This window comes from Hyla sarda, chromosome 6, assembly GCF_029499605.1.
Source record: "Hyla sarda isolate aHylSar1 chromosome 6, aHylSar1.hap1, whole genome shotgun sequence".
NCBI lineage: Eukaryota > Metazoa > Chordata > Amphibia > Anura > Hylidae > Hyla > Hyla sarda.
Window position 1 is genome coordinate 256,756,631 of NC_079194.1, and position 22,688 is coordinate 256,779,318.

Sequence of the window (22,688 nt, forward strand, 5' to 3'; positions counted from 1 at the left end):
AAGCGGTGGCAGTTCAACAGCATGGCCACGCCTCCCGGACACTTGTGAGACTGATCCTGTTTGGAGTTATCTGATCGCTATGAATGGCACCTAGAACTTGTTTTTATGTGACCTATCAGCAAAGTCTGTGGTTAAGTAGCCTAAAATGTCCTGACAAATTCCATTCAACATACAGGGGCCAGTAATTCTTCCACTCTATTAGGCTAAATGAAAGTTTTCATAGTACCTTACACGCCAATGAAACCATAGGCAGTTGACAACTGCTGCTGAATATACCTTGAGGACTGGTATTTTAGCTGTTTACATCAGCTTTATCCATATTTAATATATTAGTCCTTTGGGTGAAGGTAACACCAGTTAACCTCAGGTATATAGTGAGCTACACTAATCTTTATATATTTATGCTGCTGAATATTACCTTGTACAAATGAAAATGATATGGGTATGATCACACTGCGTTCCTGTCCCCATTAATTATCCCATTTTCAATGGGATGCTTACGTATACAGGAGAAGAGGACCCCATTCACTTCTATGGCCAAACAGTAACTCCTTAGTGACTCTGTTTGGGATGTGTCCGGTATTTTTGGCGGACTCATACTGGGCTTTTGCGCTTTTGAGATATATGTCCTGAAAGCAGTCACAAAGCGCCTCTGTTCGGCCATAGAAATGAATGGGGTCCCCTGCTTCCTTTAACAGTATACATCGCCATCCTGTTTTTGGCAGAATATGATTAACGGGTGCAGGAACGCAGTGTGATCATACCCTAAAATGATGATTTTCTCTTTGAGCAGCTGTGTGGTGCAGCTTTAGCCAATAGCTCACTCAGTGATATCAGCGAGTGGGTGTTCTGTGAAGCTCTCCTGTGTACCCCAGTACTGTGCAGCAGTAGTTGTTACCTGTGGTACTAAAGATCAATAGGAAAAATTATACATCTTGACTAAATATCACAAGTTTCTTCCAAAAACACCTTCTCCAAATGTGCCATCTGTTATAGCGCCAATGCTTTGTTGTTCCCTGTGGTCTTACCATATTTGAGTGCGCCCTCCTTGGCATCTTTTCACTAGTGTACAAGTACAAAAACTTGTTGATATGAGAAGATGTCAGACGGTCTCTAATCTCCAGTTCTTGGACTATAAACACTTGACGGGCAAGTGGGACTTCTACCACATCATCTACTTGGAGCTTTTCTGGCCCTGGCTCAGAGGGTGCTGGATAGGACTCATGCTGGAAGCTGACCTATAAAATGATATGTGAACATCAGATAGGAACCATGAGTGATTTTATACTGTATAAAAACAAATATTTTATTTATGGAGACAGATCATGATTGCTTTATAGAAACCATCTGGTGAATAATGCAGCAGGTCTATGCAGGCAAAAAGAGGACGATTCTAGTACAAGCAATCGGTGGAATGTAATATATAAAGGATAAGTTATGCTACAAAAAAAAAAAAAAAAAGACTAACTTTGGTCAACTGGATCTCCATTAAAATGTCATGGATCCTGCCGTTCCCACCCTGTGTTCTCCAAGTGTTTTGAGGACGGTTTGTTACAGAGGACCGGGATGGAGACCCACGGGCACTTGGCATACTTGCTCTTGTCCTGTAAAGCCGAGTAAAAACACAACAGCATTAGAGCATAGCTGTCGTTTCCAAAAACATTTTTAATAAACCAGCATGCTTTTGTTATGTTAATTCTTCAGAGTGACGACAGGGTGATTTTTAGTGCTATCTCCCCTGTTATTAATCCTGAGAGTCTCCTTATGATACACAGCTATTTCTCATTTTCTAAATTACAGTGGGCAGGACCAAAGCTTGGCTGTTTGAAAGTCGTTCACACACAGGCACAATCCAATCACAACACATCACACAGTCCTCTCTGCTATGCCATGAGACAGTGCTGATTAAAGATCACTGGACTAAAGAGGATGGCACTATGCTGATGATCTGCACACTACATTACTACATGGCATGTGGAGAGAGAAAGGTTTATTGATGCACTGTGTTTTTGCCAGCAGAAAGTAAAGAAGCAGCATGATCATAGCCAGGAAAGGGTTACACTACACACTGAGCTAGTATTCATGCTGAGATGCTAAAGGAAGTGGGAGATTACACTGCAGCACTATGGATATAAAGCAGTAGGGACACTGCTATATACATACAGCTGTCCAGGGCTTATTGAGTGGTGAGAGATGAGTGGAAAGCCTTGATTAACCTTTGAGGAACAGTGTGGGTCACCTGCCCCTTTAATAGGAGATATGCAGTCAACAAAGGATGGATGCAGAGGACTGCATGAACAATTTAGAGATTGTTCATGCATCCCTCTCCTTGCAATGGTTGAGCCTTGTTATATATAGGCTTTGTAAATATAATAATGGCCTAATGTGTCAGATTGCACAGATATGGAAGTATTTTTTGTTAAATCTACTGATCATATTTATACAATGTGTCTGTCAAAATCATTATATATTACATCACTGTAAAAAAACAAAACAAAAAAAAAGACGCTGAATTACTAGCTGTAGACCTACCGTATTTTTCGCCGTATAAGACGCACTTTTTCTTCCCCAAACTGGGGGGGAAAAGTGGTGCGTCTTATAAGGCGAATACACACCTATCGCGGCGGTCCCTGCGGCAATCAACAGCCGGGACCTGCGGCTAATACAGGACATCACCGATCGCGGTGATGCCCTGTATTAACCCTTCAGACGCGGCGATCAAAGCTGACTGCCGCGTCTGAAGTGAAAGTGACACTAACCCGGCTGTACCGGGAGGGACCTTACCTGCCTCCTCGGTGTCTGCTCCATGCCGGGATCCCCTGCATGGCCGGCGCTCTCCTTCGACGTCATCACGTCATCGCGCACGCCGCCCCGTCATCCAATAGGAGCGGCGTGCGTAGTGGCGGCGACGGAAAGCAAGGATACCGGGTAGCAGAGATGTTCCGAAGCGGCGGGGACACCCTGGGGACGCGGAGACCGCGATGGAGGGCGACATCCAGGGCAGCGGTGAAGAGCAATGACGGGTCCGGAGCAGCGGGGACACTTGAGTATTACCTCCTATACCAGTGGTGTTCAACCTGCGGACCTCCAGATGTTGCAAAACTACAACTCCTGGCATGCCCGGACAGCCAACGGCTGTCCGGGCATGCTGGGAATTGTAGTTTTGCAACATCTGGAGGTCCGCTGGTTGAAGATCACTATGACCTATACTTTACATTGTATTCTAGATTTTCCTAATTTAAAATTGGGTGCGTCTTATATGCTGGAGCGTCCTATAGGGGAAAATTACGGTACATACGAAGCTATTGTCCTAACCTGGGTGACTGCGTCCTTGCAGAGTTTGGCCGACTGCTGCCAAAATCTTTTCCTCCATATAAGTGCCATACAACAGAAATCTCTCTTAGTACTATACGAGTCTCTGGCACAGGAAATTTAGCTGGAGGCTTCAATAAGTCAGTGCTACCAAGTGGGCGAGAAAAGTGTCCATCCTTCACCAAAATAGGGCTATCCACTAGTTTTCTCACAACAGGTTCTCCATCCTTTGGCTGGGGAAAACATAAAAAAAAGATACACACCGAACACAATATTAATAATTTCACTATCTTATAAATATGTTATAGACATGCAAATACAGAAATGCCAAGTGTTTTTTTTTGTTTTGTTTTTTAATAAATAATGGTTTGATACTCACGGGCACACCAATCCCAGGGGCATCAAGAATACAGAAGTCATCTGTGTCTGTCAGCTCACTATCTCCACTGGTATCTGAGCCCCCAAGGCTCTCCTGTGATAAATGTGAACCTGGAGGTGGAGGTGATGGCTGGATTGTCCCTATTCTATTCGCAGAGGAAACTTCTTCAGGGAAAAGGTAAACGGACACAGGGGAGTTCTGTCGAATAAATGGCTCTCCTGAATTTAAAGGGAGGAAGGAATAAAACAAGGTGGCAAGGTGATAAATATAAGTTGGGCAGAAGCATCCATCACAGTAATACAAAACCCACAAGCCCAACTCCAAATACCAAGTAATAAAAATGAATATGTTCTGTTCAGACAATGATCTATCAGTTCGTAGGCAGCATGAAATGTAACCCAGGCTAGTGATGTATTGAATAGTGTTGAGCGGCATAGGCTATATTCGAGTTCCCGATATTTCGCGAATATATGGACGAATATTCGTCATATATTAGCTAAATTCGCATATCAGTAATATTCACGTCAAATTTTTGCATATGCGGAAATTAGCATATGCAAAAATTAGCATAAAGGAAAATTCGCATGTGCAAAAATTAGCATATGCGAAAATTAACATAAGCGAAAATTCACATATGCGAAAATTTGTACGCCAGTCTCACACAGTAGTATTAGAGCCTTCTTTACACCACACAAGCTGGAAGCAGAGAGGGGTGATCACTGTGAGGTGTACTGTGGAAAAAAAAAAATAAGAATATTCGTAATTACGAATATATAGTGCTATTTTCGCGAATATTTGCGAATTCGCGATATTCGCGAATAAAATTTGCATTGCGAATATTCGCGAGCAACACTAGTATTGACATGCAACAGATTATAAAAATGCCTGCAACCGTTTCATTCATGTAAAGAGCTTACAGAAATCTGCGTGCATGATGCGGAAACAATCCTGCGCAGATGAATGTCAGAGATACGGAAATGTCTGCAACAAAGCTGCTGTGTGTGAAGTCACCTTTTCCATCCCCAACTCCCTCACTAACATACATATTTAGTTCAGTCAAACAAGCATGTTACTTTAAAGGGGTATTCCAGGAAAAAACTTTTTTTTATATATATATATATCAACTGGCTCCAGAAAGTTAAACAGATTTGTAAATTACTTCTATTAAAAAAATCTTAATCCTTTCAGTACTTATGAGCTGCTGAAGTTGAGTTGTTCTTTTCTAAGTGCTCTCTGATGACACGTGTCTCGGGAGCTGTCCAGAGTAGATGCAAATCCCCATAGCAAACCTCTTCTGCTCTGTGCAGTTCCTGAGACAAGCAGAGATGTCAGCAGAGAGCACTGTTGCCAGACAGATAAGAACAACTCAATTTCAGCAACTGATAATTATTGTAAGGATTAAGATTTTTTTTAAATAGAAGTAATTTACAAATCTGTTTAATTTTCTGGAGCCAGTTGAGATATATATATATATATATATATATATATATATATATATATATATATAAAAAGTTTTTCCTGGAATACCCCTTTAATGATAGGGGAATGGGATGAAACATCTGCCGCTCTCCTCTGGTGCTGCTTATCTCCTAGAGCAGTGGTCTCCAACCTGCGGACCCCCAGATGTTGCAAAACTACAGCTCCCAGCATGCCCAGATAGCCGTTGGCTGTCCGGGCATGCTGGGAGTTGTAGTTTTGCAACATCTGGGGGTCCGCAGGTTGGAGACCACTGTCCTAGAGAATCAAAGGATTGGACTGATTCCAATCCAACAAATTTTGTTTCTATCATGGAAAGACCTACAATACTCTAACATAGATTTTCATTCTTTTAAATGGTCATGGGAGGTTCACCGCAACACCGTACCCACCTGCCTCAGAGTGCTCTTTGCTGCTCTTTCCCGTGTCTATAAGGGCATCAGTCAAGTCACCCTGGTTGATTTGAGCAGTCTCTGCAGGAAAACATGGAGGTAGAGAAGATGGCCCCTCTGGAGGCTACAAAAGAACAAACAAGAAACCCCAACATTACTAACAGAGAAGTTTGGTTGTTTATTTTGTACTCTTTTCTTTTGTACTTTTTCAGTTTTCCCAATAAACATTATTTAGGTCAAACAAAGTCATTGAAAGTGTCATCAATTAAGGTGCTGATAAAACTGTAAAACCAAGTAATATCAGTGCACTACATATAAGGTGAAGGTCAGATCAAAGGCATCGGAAATAAGTCATTGTTAAAGGGGTACTCCGCACCTAGACATCTTATCCCCTACCAAAGGATAGGGGATAAGATGTCAGATCGCTGGGGTCCCGCTGCTGGGGACCCCCTGGATCTACCATGCAGCACCCACCTGTCACGCCCCCTCCCATAGACTTGCATTGAGGGGCGGGGTGTGACGTCACACAGGGGCGGAGCCGTGACGTCACTATCTTCCGTCCCGGTGGTCTAGATGGACTCAGCCTGAGGACCTCCAGCGGTTCCGGAAGCCGAAATGAATAAAATGAGGGCAGGTAGTAACAGATAAAATTTATCATCATAACTTTTATCTCATGGTAAAGTTTTAAGACCAATCGCTCTTCTAGCATTAGGCTAGGATTCCACTGAGGTTTTTTACCACCAGCAAAAACGCCAGGAAAACTGCCACAGCTTTTTCCTGAGTTTTGGCATTTTTCCTGGTGTGTGGAAACAGCCAAATTCGTCACCTGAGGCAGTTTTCTCACTGTCTTCAGGTACCACCGTGTGGGTCGGATGCTGAGCGCCCGGTCCACAGAGTGTAAGGAAATGAGGAGTGATTTTATAGCATCACTACTCACCTCCCCCGGCCGTATAGTATACAGGTGGGAATAGTGTATTCGTGTATACTATACAGGAGCCGGGGATCCTGTCACCAGACTGACAGGACTCCCTGCTCCTACAGCCACTTTGGGGCTGTATATAGTGTATACAGAACAGGAGATCCCACTTACCTCCCTCGCTCTCTGTCAAGTCAGTGTAGCTCCGCCCCTATTGATGACATAATTAGGGGCGGAGCTACAGACGGGAGGCAGAGTGGTAAGTGTGAGGCTCTGTTCACATTGTACGTTTTGTATAATGTGAACAGACCCTTCTGCCAGTGTCTTCCCAGACAGGGAGACTCCAGCTGTTGCTAAACTACAACAATTAGAGGCTAAGCAACAATTAGAGCCTCTCTGTTTGTGAAGACATCGCATTTTGGGTGCTCTCCCCAGTGGAGAGCGGCAAAAATGTCCTAAACAATTTTTTGTGTTTCTTTTTTTCTCCTCGTTTCAGATCAGTGTATGCAGAGGACTTTAACCTCTTAAGGACGCAGGGCGTACGTGTGCGCCCGGTCTATAACACGGGTTCATAGCGGGTCGGTCCCGGCGGCTAATGAAAGCCGGGACCCTGGGCTTATAGCAAGTGGCACTGATCGTTGTGCCGCGTGCTATTAACCCTTTAGACGCGGCGTTCAAAGTTGATCGCCCAGTCTAAAGTAGCAAAAATACACTCCCGGCAACTCAGTCGGGCTGATTGGGACCATCGCGGTGAAATCACGATGTCCCGGTCAGCTACAACGCGAGCGGAGGGTCCATTACCTGCCTCCGGTGCGTCCGATCGGTGATTGATTGCTCCAAGCCTGAAATCCAATGTTGAACAATCGACTGCCGATAACACTGATCATTGCCATGTTAATAGCCTAGAGGGGGCTATAACATTGCAAAAAAAGTTAGAAAAAAGTTAATAAAGATCCTTTAACCCCTTATAAAAAAATAACCTGTGTAAATAGAAATAAAAATAAACAAAATGTCAAAGACTCAAGAGGTCGTTTTTGAAAAGCTGCCAAGGAGCCAAAAATAGCTGCAAAACGCCAAAAGGATTAAAATAAGCCAAACTGAAAAACGTCAAGTGGATATGGCATTTTGCAGTTACCTATCGACTTGCAGCTAACATCTGGCCGCAGCGTTTTATCACATAAAAAACAACAAGCGGCAGAATGGGCGTTTTTTTTGTTGTTGCAATAAAACGCCAATAAAAACAAGTGGAAACCTAGCCTTAACGTTCCTTAGAATGTGGAATGTGGACTAAGAATGTGGAACTGAATTGATACATTCTTCTTACAGGACTGTTTCACTTGAAGCTGTTCTATTACTAATATTAAGACGAATACACTACTGTTAAAGGGAATCTGTCAACTGAAGATTATGCTCAGAGCTCAAGGGTAAAATAGTCTGTGTAGGCCACAGGATGCACGCTTCCTCCCTTCAATTCTCCCTCCCTTGATGTGCAGGGCTCAATGCTGGAAAGGTGGGAGGCCGCTCCGTTCATTGTCTATGTGAGTGCCAGAGATAGTTGAGCACTATCATGGCTATCGCTGACACACAACAAAGGGAGGTAACCCTGCACAATCAAAACTGGCTTCTCCATTCCAATAGAAAGTTCAGGTTATCGTTCTTGATATTTACTGCCTATCACATTAAAGGCCCCTTGGAGGACAGCTCACACAGGCTGCAATAAGAAAGAAAAGGAGATACAAGGCACTCTGGGGGAAGAAATACATGAGCTATGTTCAAATGTAGAAATCTAGCAGAACACCCACAGCAGACTGTAGGGACTGTGGGAAAAAACTACGGTAAGCAAACTTTTAATGCAGAAAAGTACAAAGCAACAAAAGTAATGCTTTTCAAAGATGTCCATAGCCTTTAGAGTACTCAGATAATATGGAATACAGTTAGGATATTCGGTAACTTCACTAAGAAGGTCTGACTACTGGGACCCATTATCCTCGAAACCTCTCTCACATAGCTTGGTGTGCCAACAACCAAGTCATGGCATTCCCTATTAGGTTATAGAATAAATATATATTTATTTAAAAATATATTTTTATGCATGAAGCAATAAACAAATACCATTCACCTAATAGTAAAGTCCACATACATTGGAATTGCTGTGTATTTGCTCTCGTATTATTCTGAGTGTATTACAGTGCCACGCATGTGGATGGATATGGAGATTTACAATATTATCCACATGCTGCAGACTTTTATATGTAGACTGGCACATGGCAATATCTTATTTGGATTTTTTTTACAGTGGATTTTACCCCTTTCTATATTTTCTATATTTGGCTTTAAATCGGTTTAAATTGGTCTTTTTACACGGGCAGATTATCAGGTAAATCATCGCCACCAGTATTTAAAGGACCACATCAATGATTCAGCAATCGTTTGTGCAGCCATGCAATGAATTGAGTCTTGTGAAGGTTCAGCAAACGAACCCCAATCACCAAGAACAGCGTTATCTTCAGACGGTCGGCCTGTGTACAAGGGCCCTGAGGGTTTCATAGATAGCAGAAGATAATGAGACATGAAGTGTCTATTAATGGATAGATCGCGTGTGAAGTGAGGTTGTTCAGCTTGCTAACAGCGGACTACTCCACTTAGACTAGCAGAGAAATCGCTACCTCTGCCAAACTGGTTTTAACGCAACAAATTCCTTTGAAAAAAGGGAGGAACTGAAAACTTAGAAATGTAAAAATAAATACAGAATTCCATTTGCTTTTAGAGATGGCTTTCTTACACATCTGGAGTGTGCATATACGAACACAACTGATTTACTATGTCCTAACTACATCTTTACTCCAGGTGCAGTATATTACAACTAAACCATCCAAATAGGGGAAGATTTATCAAAACTTGTGCAGAGTTTGAGCGGTGCAGTTGCTAATAGCAACCAGACTGTTTCTTAATAAAAAGGTGACTGTGTTACTTTAGCATTGACAGTAACATTAGGAAAGTGACTAAAGAGAATTACAGCTCCCACACGAGTAGTCACCAAACCTTCAGCCTCCATGTTCACTTGTATTAAAGGACAAGTATCATGGAAAAAAAAGAAAACAACGTATCCCCTATCCGAAGCATAGGGGATGAATTTCAGATTGCAGGACGGGGGGGGGGGGTTTCACGTCACGACCCACGCCTGAAGCAGGGGCCGCTATGCCCCCTCTATATAGCTCTATGGGAGAGCCGAAGAGTGACGAACGGCTCTCCCATACAGCTATATGGAGAGGGCGTGGCATGCCGCTGTGAAGGAGAGCCGGGGCTCCAAACAGGAGATCGCGGGGGGCCCCAGCGCTCGGACCTCCCGCTATCTAAAACGTATCCTCTGCCCGAAGGATAGGGGATAGGTTATTTTCTATGATACTTATCCTTTAACTGAAATTTGCAATGCTCTAAAATGTTAGTGTTAGAGGGGTTTCCCAGGACTTTTTGATTGATGGCCCTTCCACTGAAATACATGCAGTAACCCAGCATAGACATAACACAATGTATGGAGCTGTGTGCTTCAGGCTTCAGCACCTACACTGCGGATCGGACAAACAGCTGATCAACGGGGGGGTGCTTCGTGTCAGATACCCACCGTCTGGATATTGAGGACCTACCCCAAGAATAGCCCATCCATTAAAAAGTTCTGTAGCTTTAATGGACTATTAGTAGTTATGTGGATAACAATAAGACTTAACTGCTTAATCTAAAGCTGACATAGTGATTTTAGTTTAGACTCTCTTTTTTTTGGGTCAGCCCCATCACATACTAGGTCATATAAAAAGATCAGAGTCAATATGCTCAAAATACTATTGTCATCACTTCATCAATATTCACTGGTTCATACCTACCTAATATCTTGTCATTTTATAGTCATACGAACAGCTCTACTATCCATTAACACTAATATATTTGGAGGCTTTGGAGGACTATCCCCATTTATGGGAAAAACTGTATGAGGGACATGAAATCAGGGGAATAAACATGGAATGGAGGCGATTGGATATGAAATGGTCATAGAGTAGTCTTACATTTACACCTTTTGTTTTTTACTTTCAATAATCCAAACAATCCAAAGTTGAGCGGTGGGGGTTGTCTTATAATCAGGATTGTATTATAATCAAGTAAATACGGTATGTCACAGTGGGAGCATAAGGACACACATACTATAAAAACAAACATAGGGTGTACAGACACGTAGCTTTCTATGCCCAGGATCATATTATTAATGTTTATTTATACATGTGAAGCAGAAGTGAATGTCATTTGTAAAGTGTGCCTGTTGTTTTGTGCCATGTATGTGGCAGCAGCAATATGGATGATATTATAGAGCAGTACTGAGCAGTGCAAGCTCTAAATCAAGCACTTTGAGTGAGAGGTAACACTCTCAACAAGCTGCTGCAACCCTTCTGTGTGTATCAATGTCTCTGTCTCTCTCCAGACACTTCCTCCTCTCTTTTCCATAGACGTCAGTAGGCAGCATGTAATTTTATCCCTAAGTAACAGAATAGGTTTGGTTTATGGTTTTGCCTATAGCAATCAATCACAGCTCATTTTTAGGCTGGGTTCACACCACTGAATCACGGGCCGGAATTTTCCCTGGAAATCCCAAGACAGCAATGATTTCTGTGCAGATCCACCAAAAGAATGTTTATGTATTCAGATTCTTTCAGCGGATCTGCTCAGAAATGCATTGTTATCTATGGCAGTCCTGGTGCCACCCTTTGATCCCCTGTAGAAATTCCAGCAGGAGATTCTGTGGTGCGAAATCGGGCTTATTTTACCAAATGTGAAAGGAAAGTGGAGTTGTAATTGGTTGCTATGGCCAAACCCGACAGTTTGGGTTTTAGACAGCTTGTTCATCCTGGGCCAATCTGTTTCAAGACAGAGGTCTTTTTTTTTTTTTCTTAAGGGTTTTTTTTTTTTTGGGGGGGGGGGGGGGGGGGTTATAGGCTGTCAATATCCTAATGGTGTAGTTAACATGACAACCTCCAATAACAGGTATAGCCTTTTATAAGAAAAAAAATTATCTGGAGTACCCCTTTAAGGCAAACCAGGTAAACTTGTACTTTTCTACATTAGTCAGTTTACGGACTTCAACATGTTTTTATTCACATACAATAATTGGGAGGAAAATGTGAGCCCAATACTGGCACCGAGATGTGCTGAACCATGCACTTCACAAATATTACTTTGGGAGGAGCAGCATCAGAAATATTTTTTGCAGATCTGTAAATGATGATTCATTTTCTTTTTCTCCGAGTCCAGCAACAGTTTAACAAAGCCCCAGGAGAACAAGAAATCACAATTTACTGAATTTACTGACATTCACATTTGGGATAGTTAGAATGCAATGTTGGCTACTGCCAGAGGTCATGCTCCTTGTGTCAATATAAATGAAGGGAGGACGAGATCACTGCTACTCATCTTTCCCAAGATTTAGCAGAGGTACAGACAGGAAAAATAACATTTGGCAAAGTCGAAGAATTTTAAACAGAGACAGGTGTTGGGGATTTTATTAGCATGACATAAGTACTAGTCACTAATCATTCCCAACAGAGATTGTATTCCTATGACATCATCAGCAGCTAGTAATTGTTCCCACTGGGGAGTGGATTGCTTATATCCATCGCCACTTGAAATAACTCTTTGTTGGATCAGCCTACAGGTCAATTGATGAAGAGTCCGCAAATTCACATATTGTGCCCTAGACATGTCCTCACTAGAACTGCTTATATTATCTACACAAGATATGGACTCTTTAAATGTTTTCAATTCAACTGGTGCCAGAATTTTTTTACAGATTGGTAAATTACTTCTATTTAAAAATCTTTATCCTTCCAGTACTTATCAGCTGCTGTATGATACAGAGGAAGTTGTGAAGTTCTTTTCTGTCTGACCACAGTGCTCTCTGCTGACACATCTGTCTGTGTTAGGAACTGTCCAGAGCAGATGTTTCTTTAGTAGTATACACAGCTTTATTTAAGTATACAGCAGTACTGGAAGGATAAGATTTTACACAAAGAAGTAATTTACAAATCTGTATAACTTTCTGGTACCAGTTGACTTGAAAACATTTCCCCCCCGACCCCCCCCCCCCACCGGGAGTACCCCTTTAACCCCTTAAGGACGGAGCCCATTTTCACCTCTAGGACGAAGCCCTTTTTTGCAAATCTGACCACTGTCACTTTAAACATTAATAACTCTGGAATGCTTTTAGTTATCATTCTGATTCTGAGATAGTTTTTTCGTGACATATTCTACTTTAACCCCTTAAGGACTCAGGGTTTTTCCATTTTTGCACTTTCGTTTTTTCCTCCTTACCTTTTAAAAATCATAACCCTTTCAATTTTCCACCAAAAAATCCATATTATGGCTTATTTTTTGCGTCGCCAATTCTACTTTGCAGTGACAGTCATTTTACCCAAAAATGCACGGCGAAACGGAAAAAAAAATCATTGTGCGACAAAATCGAAAAAAAACGCCATTTTATAACTTTTGGGGGCTTCCGTTTCTACGCAGTGCATATTTCGGTAAAAATTACACCTTATCATTATTCTGTAGGTCCATACGGTTAAAATGATACCCTACTTATATAGGTTTATGATTTTTTCCAGAAGTGCGACAAAATCAACTACATGCAGGAAAATGTATACGTTTAAAAATGTCATCTTCTGACCCCTATAACTTTTTTATTTTTCCACGTACAGGGCGGTATGAGGACTCATTTTTTGTGCCGTGATCTGAAGTTTTTATCGGTATGATTTTTGTTTTGATCGGACTTTTTGATCACTTTTTATTCATTTTTTAATGGTATAAAAAGTGACCAAAATACGCTTTCTTTGACTTTGGACCGTGCGGTTTAATTAATGATATATTTTTATAGTTCGGACATTTACGCACGCGGCGATACCACATATGTTTATTATTTATTTATTTTACACGGTTTTATATTTTTTATGGAAAAAGGGGGGTGATTCAAACTTTTATTAGGGAAGGGGTTAAATGACCTTTATTAACTCTTTTTTTTTACATTTTTTTTTGCATTGTTATAGGTCCCATAGGGACCTATAACACTGCACACACTGATCTCTCATCCTGATCACAGTCGTGTATTAACAGTGTTATCAGTGTTATCGAGGCTTGACTGCTCCTGCCTGGATCTCAGGCACGGAGCAGTCATTCGTCGATCGGACACCGAGGAGGCAGGTAAGGGCCCTCCCGGTGTCCGGTCAGCTGAAATCGAGGCGGTCCCGAACAGCCCGACTGAGCAGCCGGGTCACTTTCACTTTAGAAGCGGCTGTCAGCTTTGACCGCCGCTTCTAAAGGGTTAATAACGCACATCGCCGCGATCGGTGATGTGTGGTATTAGCCGCGGGTCCCGGCCGTTGATGAGCGCCGGGACCGACGCGATATGATGCGGGATCGCGGTGCGATCCCGCTTCATATCGCGGGAGCCGGCGCAGGGCGTAAATATACGTCCTGCGTCGTTAAGGGGTTAACATAGTGGTAAATTTTTGTGGTAACTTGCATCCTTTCTTGGTGAAAAATCCCAAAATTTGGTGAAAAAATTTAAAATTTAGCATTATTCTAACTTTGAAGCTCTCTGCTTGTAAGGAAAATGGATATTCCAAATAATTTTTTGGGGGGGATTCACATATACAATATGTCTACTTTATGTTTGCATCATAAAATTTACGCGTTTTTACTTTTGGAAGACACCAGAGGGCTTCAAAGTTCAGCAGCAATTTTCCAATTTTTCACAAAATTTTCAAACTCGCAATTTTTCAGGGACCAGTTCAGGTTTGAAGTGGATTTGAAGGGTCTTCATATTAGAAATACCCCATAAATGACCCTATTATAAAAATTGCACTCCCCAAAGTATTCAAAATGACATTCAGTAAATGTTTTAACCCTTTAGGTGTTTCACAGGAAAAGCAGCAAAGTGAAGGAGAAAATTCAAAATCTTCATTTTTTACACTCGCATGTTCTTGGAGACCCAATTTTTGAATTTTTACAAGGGGTAAAAGGATAAAATGTATACTTATATTTGTAGCCCAATTTCTCTCGAGTAAGCACATACCTCATATGTCTATGTAAAGTGTTCGGCGGGCGCAGTAGAGAGCTCAGAAGCGAAGGAGCGACAAGGGGATTTTAGAGTACGTTTTTCTGAAATGGTTTTTGGGGGGCATGTTGCATTTAGGAAGCCCCTATGGTGCCAGAACAGCAAAAAAAAAAAAAACACATGGCATACCATTTTGGAAACTAGACCCCTTGAGGAACATAGCAAGGAATAAAGTAAGCCTTAATACCCCACAGGTGTTTCACGACTTTTGCATATGTAAAAAAAAATATATATTTTTTTTTCACTAAAATGTTGGTTTTCCCCCAAATGTCACATTTTTTAAAGGGTTAATAGCAGAAAAGACCCCCCAAAATTTGTAACCCCATCTCTTCTGAGTATGGAGGTACCCCATAAGTGGACCTGAAGTGCACTGCGGACGAACTACAATGCTCAGAAGAGAAGGAGTCATATTTGGCTTTTTGAGAGCAAATTTTGCTCGGGGGGCATGTTGCATTTAGGAAGCCCCTATGGTGCCAGAACAGCAAAAAAAAAAACACATGGCATACCATTTTGGAAACTAGACCCCTTGAGGAACGTAACAAGGGATAAAGTGAGCCTTAATACCCCACAGGTGTTTCACGACTTTTGCATATGTAAAAAAAAATTAAAAAAATTTCACTAAAATGTGGGTTTCCCCCCAAATTTCACATTTTTGCAAGGGTTAAAAGCAGAAAAGACCCGCCAAAATTTGTAACCCCATCTCTTCTGAGTATGGAGGTACCACATAAGTGGACCTGAAGTGCACTGCGGGCGAACTACAATGCTCAGAAGAGAAGGCGTCATATTTGGCTTTTTGAGAGCAAATTTTGCTCGGGGGGCATGTCGCATTTAGGAAGCCCCTATGGTGCCAGAACAGCAAAATAATCCCCACATGGCATACCATTTTGGAAACTAGACCCCTCACAGAATGTAATGAGGGGTACAGTGAGCATTTACCCCCCACTGGTGTCTGACAGATCTTTGGAACAGTGGGCTGTGCAAAATTTTTCATTTTCATGGACCACTGTTCCAAAGATCCGTCAGACACCTGTGGGGGGGTAAATTCTCACTGAACCCCTTATTACATTCCGTGAGGGGTGTAGTTTCCAAAATGGGGTCACATGTGGGTGTGTTTTTTTTTGTTGCGTTTGTCAGAACCGCTGTAACAATCAGCCACCCCTGTGCAAATCACCTCAAATGTACATGGCGCACTCTCCCTTCTGGGCCTTGTTGTGCGCCCCCAGAGCACTTTGCGCCCACATATGGGGTATCTCCGTACTCGGGAGAAATTGCGTTACAAATTTTTGGGGAGCGTTTTTCCCTTTTACCTCTTGTGAAAATGAAAAGTATAGGGCAACACCAGCATGTTAGTGTAAATTTTTTTATTTTTTTACACTAACATGCTGGTGTAGACCCCAACTGTTCCTTTTCATAAGGGGTAAAAGGAGAAAAAGCCCCCCAAAATTTGTTAGGCAATTTCTCCCGAGTACGGCGATACCCCATATGTGGCCCTAAACTGTTGCCTTGAAACAATACATCTAGAAAATAATGATAAAAGTAAATGGGGTAAACTTGTTCACAGTTAGCCTGTAGGATTTTCTGCATGTTCCTGAAACAAACAGCCTTGTAGAAATCCTATAGGTGAAACATGCGTTATGAGCTAGGGCCCTGCTGATTGGGTGGAGCTTAGCTTAATGATCTTTGTAGATACGGCATAGAGGGAGGCTCCAGCTGCAGCCAGTAAGGAGGAGGAGGAGAAGGCATCGCTGCAAACAGACACTGAGGTGACTGTAAACGGTATAAAACAAAACAAAGAGGGGGGAGAAAAGTTTTTGAACATTTTTTCCTCTCTTCCTTCTCAAAATATGGCTAAGAATATAGAAAACAGGAGACAGAGATGGCGCTAATAGTGCCGTTACCAGTTTAATAATGAGTGCAGGAAGCACTGCTCACCTTTATGTGTTGCACAAGCAGGCACAACACTGTATAACGCTTGGGAGATATATCCAATAGCTGGGAGCGGCTCAGCGTCGGTACCGTTATGCAAAAGCAGGTTAGGGTGAGGGTTTCTTCATCTTTCCAGGGAAGCGCTATTAGCCAGAAGTCGGTCTTTTATGGCCAGGGGTATCCCTGAAGAAGAAACCCCCACCCTATCCTGCTCTACTTTCTCAAAATATGGCGGCAGAGTTAATTGCCAGCCGAGAACGGAAGAGATCTAAAGTAATTTAACCCACACTGTTAGTACGATTTCTATCAGAATGGTTGTTTCAGAAAAATATCCTGCAGACTAACCAATGTCAATTTTTTAGGTTAAGTGTCCCATTAAAGGAAAAGCACTGAAGTAGCCTCAGGAAGTCATATGTGCTATTTGTTAGGCACCCACTTAAGAAAAAAACATAGTATGAGAAGTTTGCCAAGGAAATAACTTGGCTTCAGGGTATAAGGCAAACTGGAAAAAAACTAAAGTGTACAAACGTTTGAAAGCTATGTAAAAGCTTTAGATGTGATTATTTTATTGTCTTTATCCACTGCCTATCTGAATACAACCTAACAAAAATAGCATCAAACAATGGCCGCAGCATTAGATCCTTTAGATTAGATATAATGGGTAATGGAGACATATGGTACTCCCTGAGAAAATAAAATAGCCTTAAATGTCAATGTGTTTACCACACTTAGATTAATAATATAGCCTGAAAGGAAGTGTTTGGACTACCGGTGCCAGAACCCAGGAGGATAAAGCCGCAAAACATCATAGTATGGAATTTGGGAGTGAGAATCCTCTGAACTTGGATGCCTGCCTGTCAAGATGCTGTTTATCAACCAAGGTCACATGAGGCCTTGTTATGAGCCAAAATAGAGGGGAATCAGCAGACTACAGAAGGTGGTAGACAGGTTATGTCTTCAATAAATAAAAATAAAAATCAAGAATGTAATACTGAACAGTATTATGGTACATCTCTATTATTTATACAAGCAGGAGAACATTCACGGTGCTTTTCACAGCAGGTTCTAACATGTTTCTGAGAGCTATTTGAACATTGTATACCATATGAGACTGCTGTAAAAAGCGTATTATTCCAAATATTATGTGAGATAATAAAGTGCAGTTCAAATAAGCATCAAAAGGCCACAGCATTTTCTTTTTTGCATTGTTAAAAATTGTTGTTTTTTTTGGGGGACTTTTTCCATGTATGGTCTATCTTCAGGATACCATATATACTCGAGTATAAGCCGACCCGAATATAAGCCGAGGCCCCTAATTTCACCCCAAAAACTCAGGAAAAGTTATTGACTCGACTAGAAGCCTAGGGTGGGAAATACATCCATCCCCCCTGTCATCATCAAAACCCCCGTCATCATCCCCCCCCTTCATCATCACCGCCTGTCAATCCCTTCATCAGTGGTCTTCAACCTGCTGACCTCTAGATGTTGCAAAACTACAACTCCCAGCATGCCCAGACAGCCATCGGCTGTCCGGGCATGCTGGGAGTTGTAGTTTTGAAACCTCTGGAGGTCTGCAGGTTGAAGACCACTGAGGCCTTCGTCATCATCCAGACACCCCCTTTAGTTTTCTACTCAGCTCCCATCGGTGGGAAGGAAGGGTGAGCTGGTCCTGGCCATCTATGCTGCAGGGACCGTCCGGCGGGGAGGGTTAGTCATTGCAGGCTGTCCATTTTCACCGGGGGGGCCCTCTTCTCCGCTCCGGGCCCGGCCTAGTGACGTTGCCTTGACAACGACGCACAGGGACGTTCATGCGCGTCCCTGGCGCAACAATCCTTGCACCGGCCCTGGATCTGCACACCAGACACCAATGGACCGCCATGTCTTAATTATAGGTTTCCATTATGGTTTCCCTTCATTGGACAGGATTCTACAAGACAAAAACACACTGCAGGCTGTGTTTTTTTGTCCATTCCATTGAAATGATTCTGTGACAACGGTCTCCAACAGAGCCCCAGATGCAGTTGTGAACCTAGCCTACAGTGCTGGGCTAAATTTTCAAGGTGTATACTAACAGCAAATATAGAAGCTTAGCAGCAAAGCAAGAAAGAAAGACATCAAATCTAAGGGCAGCAATACTTTCTAAGGCTACATTCACACTACATTTTTACATATGGCTGCTGGATCCCAGACCCACACCGCATCCCATTCCTTTAAATGAACCAGCCGGAGTTAGATTGTGACTCCGGTCGGCTCATTTTTGCACCGTATCCAGTTCTGTTGCCGGACTGAAAACCGTGGTCTGCCGCGGTTTTCAGTCCAGCAATAAAACTGATACGGTGCGAAAATGACTCTGGCAGACTCATTTAAATTAATGAGATGTGGCACAGGTCCAGCGGGCATATGGCAGCGGCCTGTTTTTAAATTTCCCTGCGGGATCCGGGAGCCGTATGCCCAAAACGTAATGTGAATACACTTTAACCCCTTAAGGACTTAGCCCTTTTTCACCTTAAGGACTCGGCCATTTTTTACAATTCCGACGACTGTCACTTTAAACATTAATAACACTGGGATGCTTTTAGTTATCATTCTGATTCAGAGACAGTTTTTTCGTGACATATTCTACTTTAACATAGTGGTGAAATTTTGTGGTAACTTGCATCCTTTCTTGGCGAAAAATCCCAAAATTTGATGAAAAAATAGAAAATTTTGCATTTTTCTAACTTTGAAGCTCTCTGCTTGTAAGGAAAATGGATATTCAAAATACATTTTTTTTTGGGTTCACATATACAATATGTCTACTTTATGTTTGCATCATAAAATGTATGAGTTTTTACTTTTGGAAGACACCAGAGGGCTTCAAAGTTCAGCAGCAATTTTCAAATTTTTCACAAAATTTTCAAACTCACTATTTTTCAGGGACCAGTTCAGGTTTGAAGTGGATTTGAAGGGTCTTCATATTAGAAATACCCCACAAATGACCCCATTATAAAAACTGCACCCACAAAGTATTCAAAATGACATTCAGTTAGCGTTTTAACCCTTTAGATCTTTCACAGGAATAGCAGCAAAGTGAAGGAGAAAATTCACAATCTTCATTTTTTACACTCGCATGTTCTTGTAGACCCAATTTTTGCATTTTTGCAAGGGGTAAAAAAAGGAGAAAATTTTTACTTGTATTTGAAACCCAATTTTTCTCGAGTAAGCACATACCTCATATGTCTATGTAAATTGTTCAGCGGGCGTAGTAGAGGGCTCAGAAGGGAAGGAGCGACAAATGTTTTTTGGGGGGCATGTCACCTTTAGGAAGCCCCTATGGTGCCAGAACAGCAAAAAAAAAAAAAACCCACATGGCATACCATTTTGGAAACTAGACCCCTCGGGGAACATAACAAAGGGTAAAGTGAACCTTAATACCCCACAGATGATTCACGACTTTTGCATATGTAAAAAAAAAAAAAAAATGTTTTTACCTAAAATGCCTGGTTTCCCAAAAATTTAAAATTTTTAAAAAGGGTAATGGCAGAAAATACCCCCCAAAATTTGAAGCCCAATTTCTCCCGATTCAGAAAACACCCCATATGGGGGTGAAAAGTGCTCTGCTAGCGCACAACAGGTCTCAGAAGAGAAGGAGTCACATTTGGCTTTTTGAAAGCAAATTTTGCTCTGGGGGCATGCCGCATTTAGGAAGCCCCAATGGTGCCAGGGAAAAAAACAGGTGAACAGGGAAAAAAAAAACAAAAACACACATGGCATACTATTTTGGAAACTAGACCCCTCGGGGAACGTAACAAGGGGTTAAGTGAACCTTTATACCCCACAGGTGTTTAACGACTTTTGCATATGTAAAAAAGTTTTAACCTAAAATGCTTTTTTTCCCCAAAATTTTTAAAAAGGGTCAAAGCAGAAAATACCCTCCAATATTTGTAACACAATTTCTCCCAAGTACGGAGATACCCCATATGTGACCCTAAATTGTTGCCTTGAAATACGACAGGGCTCCAAAGTGAGAGCGCCATGCGCATTTGAGGCCTAAATTAGGGACTTGCATAGGGGTGGACATAGGGGGTATTCTATGCCAGAGATTCCCAAACAGGGTGCCTCCAGCTGTTGTAAAACTCCCAGCATGCATGGACAGTCAGTGGCTGTCTGGTAATACTGGGAGAAGTTGTTTTGCAACAGCTGGAGGCTCCGTTTTGGAAACCGTGGCGTACCAGACGTTTTTCATTTTTATTGGGGAGGGGGGCTGTGTAGGGGTATGTGTATATGTAGTGTTTTTTTACTTTTTTATTTTATTTTGTGGTAGTGTAGTGTAGTGTTTTTAGGGTACAGTCACACGGGCGGGGGTTCACAGTAGTTTCTCGCTGGCAGTTTGAGCTGCGGCAGAAAATTTGCCGCAGCTCAAACTTGCAGCTGGTTACTTACTGTAAACCTCCGCCCATGTGAGTGTACCCTGTACATTCACATTGGGGGGGGGGGGGGGGTGGAACATCCAGCTATTGCAAAACTGCAGCTCCCAGCATGCGCTGACAGACTGTACATGCTGAGAGTTTTAGTTTTGCAACAGCTGTAGGCACACTGGTTATGTATCACTGAGGTTGTGACCTAACTCAGTGTTTCACAACCAGTGTGTCGGTGTACGGTGCATGCTGGGAGTCAATGTACGGTGCATGCTGGGAGTTGTAGTTTGCAACAGATGGAGGCACACAGGTCGTGAAACACTGAGTTAGGTAAAAAAAAAAAAACTGAGTCAGCTGTTGCAAAACTACAACTCTCAGCAGTCACCGACAGCCAACGGGCATGCTGGGAGTTGTAGTTATGCAACCAGCAGATGCACCACTACAACTCCCAGCATGTACTTTGGCTGTTTGTGCAAGCTGGGAGTTGTAGTTATACAACAGTTGAAGGTACACTTTTCCATAGAAAAAATGTGCCTCCAGCTGTTGCAAAACTATAAGTCCCAGCATGCCTATAAGGGAATGCTGGGAGTTGGGGTGGTCTGCCTCCTGCTGTTGCATAACTACAGCTCCCAGCATGCCCTTTTTGCATGCTGGGAGCTGTTGCTAAGCAACAGCAGGAGGCGCTCACTCACCTCCTACTGCTGCAAGCCGCCGCTTCAGGTCAGTCCCTCACCGACGCTCCTGGGGCCCCGATCCCAACAGGGATGTTGGGGATCGGGGTCCCCAGCTGCCGGGGTCCACTTCACGCACACGCTCAAGTCCTCCGGAAGAGGGGCGGAGCGGGTTGCGGGAGTGACACCCGCAGCAGGTGCCCTGATTGGTCGGCCGGTAAACCGGCCGACGAATCAGGGTGATCGTGAGGTGGCATCAATGCTGGCTATGGCTGTTCGGGGCCGTCAGAGAACAGCCTGTAATTTCGGGTCACTGGAATCCGCCGCAGATCGCTGGGCTGAATTTTCCGGCGATCTCCGGCCATCGCCGACATGAGGGGTCATCATGACCCCCCCTGGGCATTATGCCGCGATGCCTGCTGAACGATTTCAGCAGGCATCCGGCTCCGATCCCCAACCGGCTAGCGGTGGGGACCGGATTTCCCACGGGCATATGGATACGCCCTGGTCCTTAAGGACCCAGGATGCAGGGCGTATCCATAGGCCCTGCGTCCTGAAGAGGTTAAGGCAACATTCACATCGAGATTTTGCTATACTGTACAAAAAAATGCACAAAGCCGAAAACATCCACAACCGGATACATTTTGTTGTGTGTTGCTTTTATACTGGGTCAATGTATATTGTTTGCTATACCGCTGTATACTTTTTTTTTCAATACAAAACCATATACGGAAACCGTATAGCAAATTAGAAAAGACATATATCATTACCACAGCCAACCCCTTGTATAAAGAGAACCTTCAACAAGCTGGTCTTTAACAGCCCTTCAGTTTGTGGATAGTATAGAGAGTTCTTAACTGTCTAATTTTCATTATACAGTAGAATCTCCCAACAGCAGACACTTACAGGGGGGGGGGGGGGAGAATGTCTGCTATTGAAAGATGTCCCCTATTGGGAAAAAAAGCTCAAAAATCTTTCTAAATGACCGAATACTGTACTTTACTTACTGCAGAGTAGAATTACCTATAGAACACAATTCCTCCCCCCTTGAACCCCCTCTGCCACTT

General features: G+C 42.7%; 1 protein-coding gene across 1 annotated transcript in view; it reads right to left on the bottom strand.

Annotated features, from left to right (window-relative positions):
- Positions 1 to 22,688, bottom strand: part of ATG2A (autophagy related 2A) — a 157,625-nt gene that overhangs the window by 15,817 nt on the left and 119,120 nt on the right. Inside the window, exons 29-33 of the mRNA XM_056527047.1 lie at positions 5,560 to 5,683; positions 3,692 to 3,909; positions 3,316 to 3,545; positions 1,469 to 1,604; positions 1,029 to 1,238 (exon numbers count right to left, since the gene is read on the bottom strand). Of these exons, the coding sequence (XP_056383022.1) occupies positions 1,029 to 1,238; positions 1,469 to 1,604; positions 3,316 to 3,545; positions 3,692 to 3,909; positions 5,560 to 5,683 (918 nt within the window). The remainder of the gene's footprint in view (positions 1 to 1,028; positions 1,239 to 1,468; positions 1,605 to 3,315; positions 3,546 to 3,691; positions 3,910 to 5,559; positions 5,684 to 22,688) is intronic.